This window comes from Antechinus flavipes, chromosome 4 (genome assembly GCF_016432865.1).
Source record: "Antechinus flavipes isolate AdamAnt ecotype Samford, QLD, Australia chromosome 4, AdamAnt_v2, whole genome shotgun sequence".
NCBI classification, from domain to species: Eukaryota; Metazoa; Chordata; class Mammalia; order Dasyuromorphia; family Dasyuridae; genus Antechinus; species Antechinus flavipes.
The window spans coordinates 283,349,745-283,368,057 of NC_067401.1; the positions used below are offsets into that span (position 1 = coordinate 283,349,745).

General features: G+C 31.6%; 1 protein-coding gene across 3 annotated transcripts in view; it reads right to left on the bottom strand.

Moving 5' to 3' along the window:
- ATG5 (autophagy related 5) overlaps positions 1–18,313 on the bottom strand; it is a 134,860-nt gene that overhangs the window by 8,832 nt on the left and 107,715 nt on the right. For all 3 annotated transcript variants that reach the window (XM_051997469.1, XM_051997472.1, XM_051997470.1), the window contains one exon: positions 11,136–11,253. In XM_051997469.1, the coding sequence (XP_051853429.1) occupies positions 11,136–11,253 (118 nt within the window). The remainder of the gene's footprint in view (positions 1–11,135; positions 11,254–18,313) is intronic.

Consider the following 18,313-nt stretch of genomic DNA (forward strand, 5'->3'; position numbering starts at 1 on the left):
GAAAAAATTCCAAATTTATCATGAAACCAAAGTATGATTCAAATAAAAGTTTAAAATCTAGACTAAGTGAATATGGAAGAAATAAATCTAAAACATGAAATGGCCACAATCAATATGTTTCCCTTTGCATCTCTGTGTTTTTATACTCTAATGTAATGAGAACTATGGAACCTGTCGTTTGAGGATGTTCAATACCATTTATAAGACATCATTTTACATTCTAGAACAAGTGTTTAAATGATAGACAAAACAATAAATGTAGATGAATTATTTGGTTAACTTATGTCTGGACAGTTTGTTTCAGTATCTGACAAATTCTTTAACCTCGACTATTCGTTTGTCAGTAAAACTCTGACTAATTGAATCCATCAATGTGAAAACCCACAGGCTGAAGTCTATATAGTACATGCATACATCACAGTGAAGGGTTTTTACCTCAGCCACAGTGGGTAATAGCCAGTGAGGTCAGGTCAAGGAGGGTTAAACCAAGTCAGGATATAGTCAAAGGAATACATCAAACACTGATTTTAAAAGGGCAATTAATCTTAGACAGAAATGCTTCCTGGGGAATGAATGAGATCTCAATCTTAAGAGCATGCTACATGATGTAGCAGTAAAAATGTACATATACAAGCTTACAGAGCTTTCATCCTGTGAATCACAAACAGAAGGAGAGTGCTGTTTATCAGAGAAATATAAACCCATTCTAAAATACTTACATTTACTTCTTCCGGATTTTATATATCTTAATGAACACATACACTTATAGATTACATAAATTTGCTATCACTTTCCATGCATTGGACTGTTTTCTTACAAATTTCTCCTTTTCTAAAAGTCTGCTGCTAATATTTTCTACAGGATGTTTAAAAATCTATGACACTTTTGAATCCATTTAAAAAATCATTTACAAATATTTGTTTTCAGGATGACTATACCAAATAAAAATATTTATATTCAGCCTTATACAGACTATGAAAAAGAAATTTATTAAGTTCAAAAATCTTATATTGTAATATATTTTTTTCTTTCTTTTTCTGATAATTGCAAACTGTAATAAAAGTTAATTGCAACTTAAGAGGATTTAAAAATTCTTTCTTTTATGCATTTTGTTTTCTGTTTTTATCTTAATACTTGAAGCAAATGGAAAATTTAGGAACTTAGGAAAGTAAAAGGCAGTAAACTTCAAAAATTCAGATCCCCAATGAAATGAACCCTTCAAGTAAAATAAAATATTTATTCTAAAATATAAAATATTTTGCAAGAAAATTTAATATTAAAATTTATATATATAAGTGAACATCTATCAGTATTATGAAGCTGACTTGCACAGCCTGCTTTAGTGGAAAAAAACACTGAAACCAAATTTGGAGAATCTAGGATCAAATCCTGACTCTATAATATTTATATGATCTCGGACTTATTTTTTTATTCTCTATTTCTCTTTTCTTCTAAACCTCAGATTCTTCATTTGGAAAATGAGATGACTGGATTGATTACATGACCAATAAGATCCCTTCCAGCTCTAATCCATGAGACTACATGAAAAATGTATATTATAAGAAAGTTAAACCACCTCTTGATAATCGCATTTACATTATTAAATTGTACATTAAATGGTCTACATTTTTTTAATAGAGAGCAGAGGGAAAATCTTAATGCAATTTTGAGTTATGTATTAATGAGTTTTACTATACAACCATTTACTTGATATTTGGGTTAAAGACTATTATTTTCTAATGCTATAATAAATGAACTATAACTTATGCAAAAAAAGCACTTCTGGAAAAGAGAAAAGATGGAAAGCCAGTTCTTATGTTACAGGTATTTTGTGAGCCTTCCAAATAATCTAGCTATATTTGCAAACACAGAACAATTGAAGAAATGATTTTATTGTTCCTCTGAATGTGCTTTTAGAAAAGACAAATGTCTTTGAATTAAAACATCACGGAAAATGTTATAAAGATTATCACAGTCAATTATGTATCTATTTTAGAGCATGGATAAAAATGGAGATTGAATAAAAGAAAGCAAGGTAGATGAGGCACAGACTTAGGAATTTTTATTTTCACAGATTCATTTTTAATACAAAGTAAGATCTCAAATTTGAAGGGCAATAACAACCAATTTTAAATATCCTCAACTAAGATGGTCTCATATTGTTCAAACCATTCTGAAATAATAACCATAAACAAAAATAATATCAATATCAAATAATTATTATGTGTGAGCTCCCTAAAGACAGAGGAAATTATATAGTGCTTTAAGGACTACAAAGTACTTTACAATCATCTCATTTAATCTCACAATAATCCTGGAGTGAGAAAGTAGGTGCTATTATTATTCCCATTTTACAGATGAGGAAACTGAGGAAACCAAAAGCTAAATTTATAGTCACATGAGTCACACAGATAATAAATCTCTGAGGCTGGATCTGAGTAAGGATCTTCCTGAATCCAGGTCTAGTGATCTGTCCCTGTCACTTAGCTGCTTCTAATTCTGCTTTTTCTTTTTTAACCACTAACCATTAAAATATATATTTGTTCTTATTTTAAGACTATGGTTTCATAGTTTACTTCACATTTAGAATATAGCATTAGGGAGCAGCTAGATGACACAACAGACGAGCACCAGCCCTGAGTTCAAATTTGACCTCAGACACTTAGCATTTACTAGCTGTGTGACCCTGGGCAAATGACTTAATCCCAATTGCCTCCTCCCCTCCCCCCAACAACAAAAAAAGAATGTAGCCTTATATATGTTAAAATATAGGACCAGCAAGTGTAGCTAGTGGGCCAGGTGATACTCAGTTCTTCCAGAGGTTCCAGTTCTCAATGGTGAGATCTTAGCTAGTTTTTATAATTACCCTAAGCTATACTTTCAGTAACATCCTTAACACAGAGAATATAACTTCCAGCTGTTAGTTTCTGAAAAAGGGTGAAGTTAAGTCTTACACAGCTCCTGTCACACCTTGAAGTGTACATTCTTTTGGGAACAAATAATACCACTTTGCACTTAATACTTTCAAAAATAATCTTTCATCTGATCCTTACAATCATCCAAGGAGGGTAGGAAAGGAAATATCCTCATTTTACAGAAGAGGAAACAGGCACAGAGGAAATTATGGGGTTTTCAAAATCACAGTGTGTGGCAAAAGAATTTCCAGGATGAAAATATTTGAGAATAAATAATCTATCATGGTTTTTAAACTTACTGAGATGATGAAACTATTCTTGGCTGTTTCCCTGTCTAGAAAACCTATCTCCTAATATAGCCCTTAATGGTAATGGCAGAGGGACACAAAATAAATTTACTAACAATTTTCAATATGTTTGGCTTTGTGTCAATTTTAAATTAGAACAATTTTTTTAATTTAGGGAAAAACTCAAACTATAAGAGAAAATTCATCAATAAATGATGATTGATAATAAATCATATAGGAACATCATGAATGTGTAGCACATTACATTAGCAGACTATTGATTTTTGTATAAGGAGTATCATAGGGATGATTATGTAAGATTGCTACTGGATCCAAGTCTAAATTACAAGGCATTAATCAAGCTTTCAATCTTTAATTCTACACAATAATTTGTGACTTAACTAACAATCTGTTAAACTTATATTAAAGCAGAGTGGAATCTTTTGTATGCATGAGGTAGTTTTTTTTTTTTTGGGGGGGGGGAGCAAGGCAATTGGAGTTAAGTGACTTGCTTGGGGTCCCTCAACTAGTAAGTGTCAAATGTCTGAGGCCAAATTTGAACTCTGGTCCTCCTGACTCCAGGACTGGTATTCTATCCACTGTGCCACCTAACTATTCCATATGTATGAGATTTTAAAAAATATATACAGAACAAGCAAAAAGATGCCAGTAATTTGTTGTTCTACTTCATTAACAATCCCTCTCTTGAAGAATTTACAGGGGAGAAAGTACACATATAAGTGTATATATGGAATAATTCTAAAGAGAAAAAATAAAAGCCAATTAGGAAGGAGCCATATTTGCTATTGGGGGTTGGAGAAGATTTAGAAAGACTTCATGGAAGAAGATAGTGCTTAAGATTCTATGAGGCAGGGTTAAACAGAGTGCATTCCACACATGGAGCCCAGCCTCTAAAGGGCACAGAAATGACAGGGACAGTGAAGAACACAGAAAAGGCCAATTTGGTTAGATCATAAAGTGCAGGAAGGGAGAGAATGTATAATGAGGCAGGGAAGACAAGGAGAGAACATGTTGTGAAGGGCTTCAAAAGCAAACAGAGAAGTTTGCCTTTTGTTCTAGAGGCAATCAGGAATCAGTGGAGCTTATGAAATACAACAGTAGTAGCGTGATCAGCATTGGAATGATCAGCAGAGGAATCCCTCTGGCAGTGGTTTCAGGGATGGACTGTACACAGACTAAAGCAGGGGAATCTAGGCAAGAGATGCAGAGGGTCTGAATGAAGACGGTGGATGTCTGAATAAAGAGAAGAGGTCAGATGTGAGATAAGGAAACATGAAAAGAAAGATCTGGAAATTAAATGGACATGTGGAGTAAGGGGCAACAAAGAGTAAAGGATAATATTAGGATTATCAGTCTTGGAGACTGGAAGGATGGTAGTACCTACAAAGGAAACAGGAAAGCTTGGGCCACATGGTGTGTGAGCAAAGAGATTGACTTCTCTTTCTGGACATAAAAAGACAACTTTACATCTATAATAGAGTGACATTATTGTTAAAGAGGAACAAGACCAACTTCGGCATCAGGGAAACCTGGGTTCAAAGCTGGCCACTGGCACATACTGGTGGCTATCATGAGTAGGTCTCATTCAGTGCTCCAGGCAATTCCCTAAGTAGATATGCCACAATCTCCCTTTGGCAAGACCAAGCCTATAGACTCCTTCTCAAGATAATGTTTTTAAATGCAAAAAACCCAAAATATATGGTATTACAAAGGAAATTAATTATATTGAAATACAGTTATCAAATTTTGTTTAAATTCACACAGACTCCTATCTTAGGAAGAGATGTACTTATGCCAGGATCAAATAACATAAAATCTGTAAAAGGCTTAGCAAAGTGTCTTGCACATAGAAAACACTTAATCCTTGTTCTTTTCTTAAGACTACTTTATAGACCAACTGCTGATTTGCATCAGTAGAAGGAGTTCCCAAATGAAAGTTCCCAGAATCAATGAAACCTTAGGTCTAGATGAAAAATATAAAAAGCCAAAATCATTTCAGTGGCCAAGTAAATGCCATTTTTTAGTCAACTGGTCCCTGTATTCAATCTCTATACTATCTCTTTCATTAAAAATAACACACTTGTTCAAAGCAAATTAGATTGGATTACTTGACCTTTCTTTCTCACCAATGGCAGAAGAAATAATATTAACATTCCATAGATCCTTTCCTCCCCTAATAAGTGGACAGTTGGTAGAAAATGTTACATATAGTTAAGTGGTGTTTATATGAGCTCATTATGTGCTCAAATGGGAATACATAATTAAATAGTACCTTGATAAAGACCCTTCAAAACCATACCATATCTATGAGACAGAAAGTATTAACTGAAGCATATGTAATGATGGAAGAAATCCAGAAATTCTTGTTCATTTACTACAGAATTTATGTCTCTTCTGCATACAATCTAATATAACTTTATTTCTATGTAATCTCAAGAATATAACATTAAAAAGTAAATGATTGACTTCTTGATTATCAAACAGGCAGAATGATCAGCTGATTTCCTGGCATAAAATTTTTAATGGACTTCTGTAATTCGTTATAACTATTAGATGAGAAATAGAACAGAGTGGAAATTATAGATTCTTCTATAAACCTAAACAAATAGAATGATCTATTCACTGGAAAATAAAAAGCAAAAGGAATTTTGCTCTTGATACAGTATGGATGCTTGGCTGTCCAAATCATGCTAACTTCTACTGAAACTACAAAGGTAATAATTACCTAACTTTACCTTGATGTTGTTTTCTATTATTTATAACTTAACCAGATTCTGCAGTCACTTACAAGATAGAAAAAGAAACACACAAAGCAGCTCATCATTGTTATTCGAACGGCGACCTGCAGCAGGTCTTCTTAAATCTTAGTAATCCTATTTTCACATGATGAATCAAAATAAAATTCCTTCCTCACTGAATCATTCACTACAGGAAATAAAAGACAATGGTATTATATGACTTTTACGAAGCACTTTCTCTTTTTATCATGTGATCATAGTCAGGTCACTCACACCCAATCTTCAAGTTCTCCCTTTCAGCTGAAGAGGCACCCAGGTGTGCCAGAACACTTGCCATTTGCCAACACCCTGGATGTGTTGAATTGTATTGTGTATTGTGTATATGTGTTGAATGTATTGTGTCAGTGTTTTCGATCTTCTCATAGATCTTGAAAATAAAATCACTTTGCACCAAAAAATGGCAAAAAGAAAGAACAATCTAAGTTACCTTAACAAGGTGGGCACAAGTTATTCTAAAAATGTAGAAAGAGATTAGTTTTCTACAATGTGAAATACATTACTATACCCTTGAAAGATGTAACTACTTATCATCTTTCAGGGACAGCTATTCAATAGTTAAGAAAGAGAGAGAGGAAAAAAAAAAAAAAACAGCATTAAAAGGTACCCACCCATTACCTCTGGAATTTCCCTACCTGAGCAGAAAAAAGGAGTGGTGGATTAAAGATGGGAGTGGCCAACAGAGAATAACAGAAGAGTCACACTGTGGCTGTTCTCCAGGAATGGCTAAATGCAGTAAGGTTAGCTATATAAAAGGAGATGGAAGGAGTCTTTTACTGGTGGCATTTATGCCAAGAAATACTGCTTTTCTCTTAGTTGGATAACCTTCACACCCACCATTTGAGTAAATACAAACAAAGGTAGTATAAACAGTTACATACACTATTACTTAAAACAAATGAAAAACAGTGGTTGCAGAATGGCTGAGATATTAGAGATGCTCTAATGTCAGAAATTATGTTACTTTTTATCTTCTAATGATATCTTTGTGTGCCTTTATCAAGTATATATTTTAGGGACAAGACAATGAGGGTTAAGTGACTTGCCTGAGGTCACACAACTAGTATGTGTCAAATGTCTGAGGCTGGATTTGAACCCTGACTCCTGACTCAGGGCTGGTACTCTACCCACTGCACCACCTAGCTTACCCATCATTTGCTTAGTATTTTTAAGCCACAGAATTAAGCATTAGATAAAAGCTACTTTGCAAAGAATGATAGTTATTTTTAAGTTAAAATAAATATTTTAGAGTATCCAAAGAAACAGAATAGTGTGTGTAGGAAAGGGAGAAAGAAGGATTGCACAGCAGAAAAATCACCCATGCTTTAATCCAAGTTATGCCAATAATTAACTGTTAATCCAGGAAGTGGGAAAAACACTCAGCTTGCCTTGGATACCATCTGCAAAATCAGAGAGTTGCAATAGTTCTAGCTTTAAAACTTTATGAAATATATGAAATGCATAATGACTCTCTAGTCTATTCCTCTTTTCTCTCTTCTAATTCCATAAAGATTTTATAAGGGATTTGGCCTTTCCCCAAAATGGCAACTAAGAGACAAAATGAACTACACTGGGAAGAACCAAAGATACAGTTTACAGAATACAGAATTTTGTTACTGTTTTAATAAGCTAAATAAACAAATTAGATAAAGTTTCAATAAGGTACAATCTTTCTCAGATTAAGTCCAAAAACCATGAAAGAAAGAACATAAAGAAGGAAAGAAGTTTTTTATCAAATGATTGGCATCTTGTCATGCAAATGTATTTGTTGGCACCTGAACAGTAAATAATTAATTTGATTAATAAAAGCATTAGCTGGTGATGAGTTTCTTAAAAATACAGTACATGAAATATGAAAATAGATTTTTTTTTGAGGTTTATGAGTTCTACTGTTGTTTTCACTCCTTAAACTTAAACCTTATCAACTAAATAAACTAAGGTCAATAATGTTTCTGAAAGGAAATTATACAACTTCTGTTGTCTTGGGAATTATATAACAAACACTTTAGACTGTTAAACACTTCTGACTTTAAAAAAAATGGTTTTTTCCAAAGTACCTTTAACATAACCCTAAAAATAAAAATAAAATATATAAATCACTAATTTAAGGTTATATGTTTAGAGTGACATATATATATATATATATGTGTATATATATATATATAGTTATGTATAAAATATATAACTGATTACAGATAAAGTTTTTTGCTCAATACTCTGGCAGAGAGCCAACAGAAAGAAATCACAGTATAAAGAAATAGCCAGGATCAATGTTAGCCAGAATCCAATGATGGGTTACCAGACATTTCTCAACTAACATTTCAACTGTCAAAAAAAACCCCCAAATTTAAAATTTTAAATGAGAAATCAACCAAAAAAGCATTCCTACAGGATCAATATGAGAATATGAGTGATGTACATATTTCATGAAGTAATAATAAGGATTTAATGTACATTTAAGGTACAGTGATACAAATTATAAATTCAGTTCCTAATAATCAAATATAGTAAATACATAGAAAAGATAGTAAAATTTTACAATTCATATTTTTTGTAATGTAAAAAAACAAACAAAATATTGATAGATTTTTAACACTACAAGAAAATTCAGCATAAAGAATTACAGAATAATGATGTATGATGATCAACAATTTCACTAATTTAGGATGAGAAGGCAAGGACTTTTTTGATGCAATTGCCTACCTTCTATTCTTTTCTGGCATTGATCTATGGCATCAGCATTTTTTGTGTGTGTTCAAATGGCAGCTCTTGAAGGTTTCAAACAAATATCATGTTCTTAACAGATTATTATGGAAGAAAGGACAATGTAGCCATAAATATAAAACACATTTTTCAACATAAAAGGATCTATAAATGGAAATATAATAATAAATGGAAAAATAAAGTAAATAATTATACTGTATACATATATGTATACATATGTATATGTATATGTGTGTATATGTATATATATATATATATGGCTCTATGACCATACAAGTAGGAAAAACATAAAATAGAGGAACTTGTTCTTGAGAATATCCATTAAAGTAATATTTTAAGTAGAAGTTAGAAGTTTCTTCTCTATATCAGTTTCACTAAATCTTTAACCAGCAGATTAGGTTTATGTCCTCTGTGATTTGTTTTGTGTTCAACACATGTATCTTCCAAGGCAAATTTCACACACTTTAAAGTTTGTTCTTTATTACTTTCCATCCCTTAGATACCAAACCCAGTACCATTCTATTAAACAATATAATGTGAGCTCTTTTTAATCTTCTTGAACCAAGTTTTACACACACATATACACACACACACACACACACACACTCTCTCTCTCTCTCTCTCTCTCTCTCTCTCTCACACTCACTCACTTACTCTCTCTCTCTCTCTTATTTGAATAAGCCAGTAGTGAAGCAATGATGACACCTTTTGGGTAAAGAGAAAAATCAAAATATTTTAAATTTCTACATGAAAAAATATTTACATTCTACGTATTTTTGAAAATTAAGTCTAACTTAGATTAGACTTAATAACTACATCTGATCTACATATATGATTTACTATAATGATTTATGCTGTATAAATATGTGTGTACACACACACACACACACACACACACACACACACACACACACCCATCTCTCTGACATCATAAAGGTCAGAGCTTTGAGCCACTCAATCAATATATAATAGAGCTGATAAAGAAAACAGAAACACCCAACTGTATTCTCCCTGGTTCAACTCATTGATCTCAAGACTTAATTAGTTTTCTTTTTCTTGTCATTTAAATATCCTGCTTCAAATACCCCTCCCTTAAGGATTACTGTCTATATGAGTGATATATTTTTGTTTTCTTCACTCATGTGATTAAATATCAATCACTTGCTTAACATGTAAAAATTACCATGTAACTTCTATTTATATTGAGAGTAAAACAATCAAATATGAAAGTAAAAGGCAAATTTTATACCAATAATTTAATATTCAAATGCCAACTGAGGCAAGAAAGTAATCTGATATTCTTAACTGATACAAGATCTCATAATTAAACTCTGAATAAAGTTTAAAACTCATGTGTGAAATCCTGAAACTTATTAGAATTACAAGTTCAATTTTTATGGGGGAAAAAAAGATTAAGCTGTTTATCATACTGAAATATGCATATGGACCACCAGCAAATCTACCAGGTATGAGACATTTAAAAAATTCTTTATTTTTCCTTATTTCAGAAAGGAAGGGAAAGGTGAAAGGTTAAGAACAAATAAATTTAAATTAAAAAATACAAATACAAGGAGACAAAGATTAATATACTACAGGCAAAGAAGTTGTGATTATGTTGACTTCAAGACAAGATTTATCTGTATTTCAATTTCATAGCATTTAATAAGCTCTTAATATCTACTAAGTGCTATGTTTAAATACTGTGGATATTAGCAAAAATATCAACAGTTCATACTTTAAAGGTTTCTTAATCTCAGGTTATTATATTTGGCTACTTGTCAATCACAGATTTTCTAAAAATAAAGAATAGATAAAGAAAAACTACAAGGAAATTAGTTTATTAAATGCCTTGTGTGTGTGTGTGTGTGTGTATGTATATATATAAATATAAACTTGAGTTGATATTTTCTGTGTCCGCCTCTGTGATGAAATTTACATATCAACACTACTAAAAACTGTATAATTCAATATTAATAGATGTTTATTTAAAAATAATAAAGTTCAAATGAAGGAGACAACTTACCACACTCATATCTGGTTTAATTTAGACTAAGAATCAATTTATATTGCTAAATTTTAAAATAAGACTGAAAATCACAGCTATTAAAAAAAATTAAATAATACATCTAATTTTGTTAAAAACTGGTCGAAAATTGTGTAGTTTATTTGTATTGTTTTAAAGATCTAGTGAAAAAAAGTTTACTAAATATGAATTAGATGAGAGTAGATGCTTCTATTTGAAAGGATATTTCCTAAGTATGAAAATAGGAAAATTATTTTTGGATTGATAGAGTAATTATTCATAAATGCCAATGAAAAGCAGAGTTTTGTTTTGCTTTTCAGGAGGACTAGAAATAAAGGAATTTATTTTAAGAATGATGATCATACTTTACCTTCAGGAGTAATTACAGAAGGACAAACTTCTTTTAAGAGATCACCTAGTGTATGCAATTGTCCATCTGCAGCAACTGGCCGAAATAACTTCTGAATGAAAGGTCGCTCAGTTGTTGCCTATTAAGAAAAAAAACAACAGAAAGGGAGAATACATAAGATTTGGGGAAAAAAAACCCTCCAAGAATTAAATATTTATTGTTCACAAATTGATACAATGAAAAATTCCAAGTTAATTTTAAGAAATAAATTATAGTAATAAAAGGGAAAATATGTTATATTACTTACATTGAGATAACTTGCTAATGTCATATGCTTAGCATTTTATTAATTTTAAACATTATTGTAAATATAGTCTACAAATAAAGTCTTCTTTTAAAAACTGCCACATTGTTGAAAAATATTATACTTCTTCCTCAAACCCACAAAGGAGAAATATAGGCAAAGATGGTACAAAGTCTGAAAAAGCAGGAAGTGACTATTTCAAATACTCAAGTACTCAAAATTACTTTTAGAAGAGTTCTTTTCATCATTTCACTATTACTTTCTTAGAAAGAGATGAGAGAACTGTTTTTGTTACCTGGACATTTACTACTACCATCTTTTAATTCAATGCAACAGTTAAAAAAAACCTTCAAAAACAACCCATCCAGGAAGCTTCTATAAAAACTCTAGCAAATCTTCCCAGCTTGAGATCATATATCTGGTAGGCACATCATAAATATTCTTTCATAAATATTCAGTGACTCCAAAAACCTATTCTCAATTTTTATGCCAAGTCTGCAGGGCTTGATGCTATAATAACAACGGGGAATGGTATCACGAAAGCATTTTAAGAAAATTGACTTGACAGTGGTGGGCAGCAGAGTTTAGCTGAGATAAACCTAGCCAAGTTAGACGTATCCAGGCAAATATGAGGGTGATTAATATGAAAAAAAGGAGAGAGGTATAAATGCTGAAACAATAGAAACTATAATTTTATAAAACCAAAAAGCATTCTATTTTGAGGCTAATGCAGTCAAGTAAATCTTTTGCAGGGAACTGAAGACTCAGGTAAGGGCAACTATGTATTAGCTATTTTCTTTCATGGTAGTAAGAAATGTGAAAGTACAGTCAAGTGTAATGAAATGCTAACAGGGAAAAGGAAAATCTGGTTTAGTAAAAAATTAAAACATTTTGCCCTCTTGAGAAATAATTTTAACCACAACTCTCTTGTGTGGTTCCAAACTCTAGTCAAGGTTTGCAAGTACTATCAAAACTCATGCTGCCTTAGTGTTGCTAACAAAAAGATGTTCTAAAAAATAATAATATTAATGTTACATCTGAACAATACAAAGAGGAGAAAAAACCCTTCCTCAAATAAAATGGCACCAAAACTGTGTTATTTCTTATAACTGAAGCTTTTTAAAAAAATATAATGTACAAAAATTGCTCAAGTCCTATTAACATTTGCTACTTTTATGTCTTTTATAAAGAACATTGTTTCACTTTTTAAATAATCTCATAAAAATTATTATCACTAATAATAATAACTTGTATTTATATCACTTTTAAGTTTTGCAAAGCTCTCTATGCTTGTCACATTAGTTCTTCCTAGTATCCTAGGAGAATACTTATTACAAGTATAACAAACAAGAAATTTAAAGGCAGAAAAATCTACTGTTTGGGAGATACAACCTAGTAAAACTTAGCTACTTCTAAAAAGCAATGAATTGCAAAGATTTCACAAAGCAAAATGAATTCTTTCTCTATTAGTCAGCAGCCTCCATGAAGTCATTGCTAGGGTTTTGCAGAGAAAAGGTTAGATTATTTCTAGAAGTTTTTCTAGATACTTTAAAAGACAAGTTTTCCTATTTTCATGCTCTTCTAATTAAGAGGGCAAAAATCCAAGAGATTTAACATAATAATGAAATCTGTAAACATTGCTTTGTAATAAATAGTAAAACTAAAAGTGAATTGAACCATAGCATGACAGACAGAAAAGCTATCAAAAAGATATCATATCTGATGATATGTCACAGGATCTACAATACTGTTAAACTATTCAAGTTATAAAACAGAGACATCTGGTAATATACAAAATATTTCAGTGACTTCCACAAAACACCACTAACTTGCCATGACAAACATCATCTGAACCTCATAAGAAAAACACTGTATGTGGTAGAACATCATCTAGGATTAACTGCAGAACAAATGACTAATGACTGACTAAAAAGTAGATGTTACTTTTACAAACATCTGTATTACTCTTTTAAGAGATATTCCAAGACGATAAGACAAAAAGGATGGTAGTTATTTTCTTTCTTCATCATTTTTTCCCCCTTGAACAAAGATAATATTGGCCCATCAAATAATTTATGAAACAAGTAAAAGATAAATTCTCTTTGAATGCTGTTTGCAAATATTATGTAAAGCCCAAGTATTTTTTGGCTTTTTGGCAAGTCATTAAATAGCCTACATTCTTTTATATGCTTACAATTATGGAATGGCTGTTAGCATCGGCTTATTTCTAGGAACAAGTACTTACTCTAAGGAATTTTGATATCCACCAAGATGAATGAATAAAAGCTGAATATTGGGGAAAGCTTTGTTTCTAATATTAGCTAGCTAAACATGCCAACAAAGTTGGTTAAAGTTAAATAAAACACAATTCTAGGTGAACATCAGATGTAATTTAGGTGTGTGTTTGTTTTTTTAAATTCTTAATAAATACCAAGAAAGGGGGCAATATTTTCATATACAAAGGACAGAAAAAAAGCATTTTATGTAAAACTGCAAATCTCTACACATTTTTTAAAAACACATTTCTCTCTCAACCTTTTTCTGTGCATTTTATAAAATGCTTCAATAACCCCCTTTTGTTTCTGGCAATATAATCACAAGCTAACTCTACCATACCCCAACTTGAAAAGAAAAGAAACAAACAATCCTTCTAAAAATTTTCATAATCAAGCAAAACAAATCTACATATCTTCCATGCCTAAAACTACATGTATCTTTTGGACTATATGTTAGAGTCAACTAGCACTTATTAAGTGCTTATGTGCCAGGCAGTGAGGATACAAGGAGCTGATAGTATTAATGGAGGAGACAGCAAAGAATTATGTACAAGAGGGGGGTGTGTGTGTGTGTGTGTGTGTGTGTGTGTGTGTGTGTGTGTATGTGTGTGTGTGAGAGAGAGAGAGAGAAAGAGAGAGAGAGAGAAAGAGAGAGAAGAAATGGAAAAGAAATACAAATGATCTTAAAGTAAAGGCATTAGCTTTAACTGGGTAGCACATTTCATCTTTAGTCTTTTGGAATTATGGTTAATCATTACACTGATAATTAGCAAAGAAATGGAAACTCAGGAGATGCCCATCAACTGGGGAATGAATGTAATAGAATGATATTGTGCTATAAAAAATGATGAAATGAGGGGCAAGTAGATGGTGCAGTGGAGAGAGCACTAGTCTTGGAATCAGGAGGACCTGAGTTCAAATCTGATCTTAGACACTTAATACTTCCTAGCTATGTGACTCTGAACAAGTCACTTAATTACCCAATTACCTTGCCAAAACAAAACAAAAAACCCCAAACATACACATAAAGAAATGATGAAGAAATTGATTTTAGAGAAATTTGGGAAAATTTGTGTGAACAGATACAGAGTGAAGCAAGCAGAACTAGGAGTACAATTTATGCAATAACAACATTGCAGAGACAAATAACTCTGGAAGACTTAAGAATTCTGATCAATGTAGTAACCAATCACAATGCTAGAGGAACCATGATGAAACATTCCTGAGAGGTGATGGATTCAGAGTGCAGAATGAAGCTCTTTTTTTTTTTTTTTTTTTTTTTTTTGATTCAGTCGTATCAGTAGTAACCAACCCTTGGTGACCCTTTTTGAGGTTTCCTTGGCAAAGATAATGGAATGGTTTAGTATTTCCTCCTCCAGTTCATTGTAAAGATAAGGAAACTGAGGCAAAGGTGATCAAGTGACTTTTCATACAGCTAGTAAGAGTCTGAGGTCAAATTTGAATTCAGTTCTAGGCCCCAGTATCTACTACTGTGTCACCTAGCTGCCCCTAGATTTTTTCCTGGACATAATCAATTGGAAAATTTGTTTTATTTGATTCTGCATATTTGTTACAAGTGACATTTTTTCCCCTCTTCCCCCTTTTTAGGGTTATGGATGGCAGGGAAAATAGATTTAAGTGAAAACAAAAAGACAGAATTATATATGAAAATATAATTCTTACACAGAGTTTGCTTTTCTTTTTAACATATAATAATATATAAATTTCCCATTCTCTTCACATCTGAAAATGAAAAAATAAAAACAAAATTCTTGTAACAAAAGTGCATGGTCAAGTAAAACAAAGTTCTATATTGGCCTATGTGCCCAAATAGATCTCCTTCCTCTGTCAGGATACTGTTGGAATTGTAGTGTTCCAATTGTAGTGCTTTTGGAATTATGGTTGGTCATGTGATTCACTGTTTAAAGTTCTAAATTTTTATAACTTCTCTTTTTATTTTTCCTGTGCATAAACTTTTTTGTGATCAAACTTGTCCATTTTTCTTCTATGATCTTCTCTTTCCTTTGGTCAATGAATCTTTCCCTTGTCCACAGTTGTGAAAGGTATATTCTCCCTTGCTCTTTTGATGTTTAGGATATTACCTTTTATAACTAAGAAATACAGACATGTGGTATACTGTATAAAATCTTGATCTAACTTAATTACTGCTACTCTGGTTTCTACTTATTTCAACTATTTTCATCAAATAATAAGTAACTTATCCTAGTAACTACGGTCATTGGGTTCATCAGACACATTATTATATGTGTTTCTGTACATCATGTACTTAGTCTGTTTTACAGATAGACTTTCTTGTTTTTTAGCCAGTACCAAATGATTTTTATGATGACAGCTTTGCAGCTGAGATTCATTACTGCTAAGTCTCCTTTTTTCAGCTGGTTAGTCAATAAGTATTTATTAAGCATGGGCTAGTGCAAGGCACTAGTGAAAACTTGAGGATACAAAAGCAGGCTAAAGCCAGTATCTGCCTTCAAGCAGCTCACAATCTAATGGGAGAGACAAGAAGCAAACAACTATTTTAAAAGTTGTATATATTATAAGGAAACAAAAATGTTGCAAAAGAATGATGCCTTGTATGACAGGGATTCAATAAACACTGACAAAATAAATGGTGTTTCAAAAGGCATATCTGACCAGGATACCTAGGTTCTGCAATCAAATTTTCTTATCTGTAAAATGAGAACATTGGACTACATGGTCTATGCAGCAACTCTTTGTGGTCTTGGGAAAAAAATCACATCATTTTGGGGGGCCTTAATTTCCTCACTTGCAAATTAAGAAGATTAGGCAAAATATCATTCTAGAATTAAAATTCTGCAATTCTGAATGAATATGAACATTGATACCCAATGACACCATTTTTGTTTTTCTAAAACTTTTATATTCCTAATTAATAACTTCTTTTAAAGTTCTAGTTCAGGCATCCTTACTTGGGTACATAAACTTATTTTTTATTATTTTGATAACTGTGTTTTAACAGTTTCCATTTGTAATCCTATGTGGTTTAAAAAAAAAATGCATTAAAAACCCATTATTCTGAGAAGCAGTTTATACGTTTCTCTAGATTGCCAATAGGGGCCATGACACACACAAAAGGATCAAGAACCCCTGGTATAATAGGACTGGATTATTCAATGTTCTTTGCTCTTAGCCTATCTTCTTTAAATTTTGTTCTATGACTGATCCGCTCCTCTCCTTGGTCATTGTTAAGCTATTTATTTTTCTTCAAGGCATTATATTTGTACATGAGTCTTCTCTTGTTTTTATTAGATTTATAATAAGTACAAAGAGTTTAATTTCAGCTTGGTTTGAAAATATAATTGACAAGTCACTACATATTCTTTTATAAAAAGAAGTTAATAAATACAAAACATATTGTTTCATTGTTTTTTTTTTTTTTTTAAAGGGATATAGTCTGATTTCTTTTAGTATCACCTGATTTTTTCCAGTGCCCAAGACCCTGATGATCTGTGTTCATTTATCTGGATATGAAAAAAAAATTAGTATTATGAAATTCAGAACTTTTGTGTTTTACATTTATTATTTCAGGGCAATATGTACAACTACATACAGTAAATATAATTGTGTTCATTAATGGCAATAATAGATGACTTAAGCTACCAAAAATTTGTATCCTTTAGATACAAAGCTAACTTTGTAAATTAAAAAACAAAACAAAACACTTTTTGAACACTGAAATTAAAACTTTTTTTCAATTTTGGTCATAATGTTATTTACATATTTATTCTTAGTATATGCTTTATGGAGATTATCTCAAATGCCACATGGATTTTAGGTCAATTACCCAGACATTTCCCAAATGATATTTTGTGGGTATGTATGCTTTTTCTTTCATTTTCAAATGCTTGTTTTTAATCTCAAATATCATTGTGTTTCCAATCTTTACATCTAAAGAGTAGACTACTCCTTAACTTCCTAAATATTCTTCTTGAATCCTCATTAGACATAAACTACTTAAAATAATCCTATATGTTCAGCCCACACCAAAACCACCTTATAATTTCCATGTGGGGAAAAATTGCATTTTAGAAAAATGTAAAATTTCTGTCTTTCATATCTGAGTCTTACTAATACCAAAATCATAAGGAATAGAACTTAAAATAACAAAGTATTTAGAAATAATTAAAATGTCTTTAAATTATAAGCAATCATTCAACATTTCCTTAAAATGAGTTCAGACCTTACCACAAATTCATAATTCCTCAAAACCATATGTGGGTAACATTTACATTGCTTCAGATTTCTCATATAGATCATCTCTTTATTCATTCTTCTCTTTTAAATCTTTATCCTCTATCCACCGATTCCTTCCCTACTGTCTTGAAATCATTCTAAAAAATAAATGATAGCTAAATTTTCTAAACCTCTTTAAATTATAATCCATTAAAAAAGATATATGTGTATAAATTAATATATTCTAAAATACTCTTATCCATTCAAAAATATGATCGAGTATATGATCACACACACACACACACACACGGAACCATGTTAGAAAATATTTTGATTTTTCATTCTTTCTTGAAAGGCTTACTTTTTGTCCTTTTATAGGCAAAGAGACAGAAAATGGAAATTCC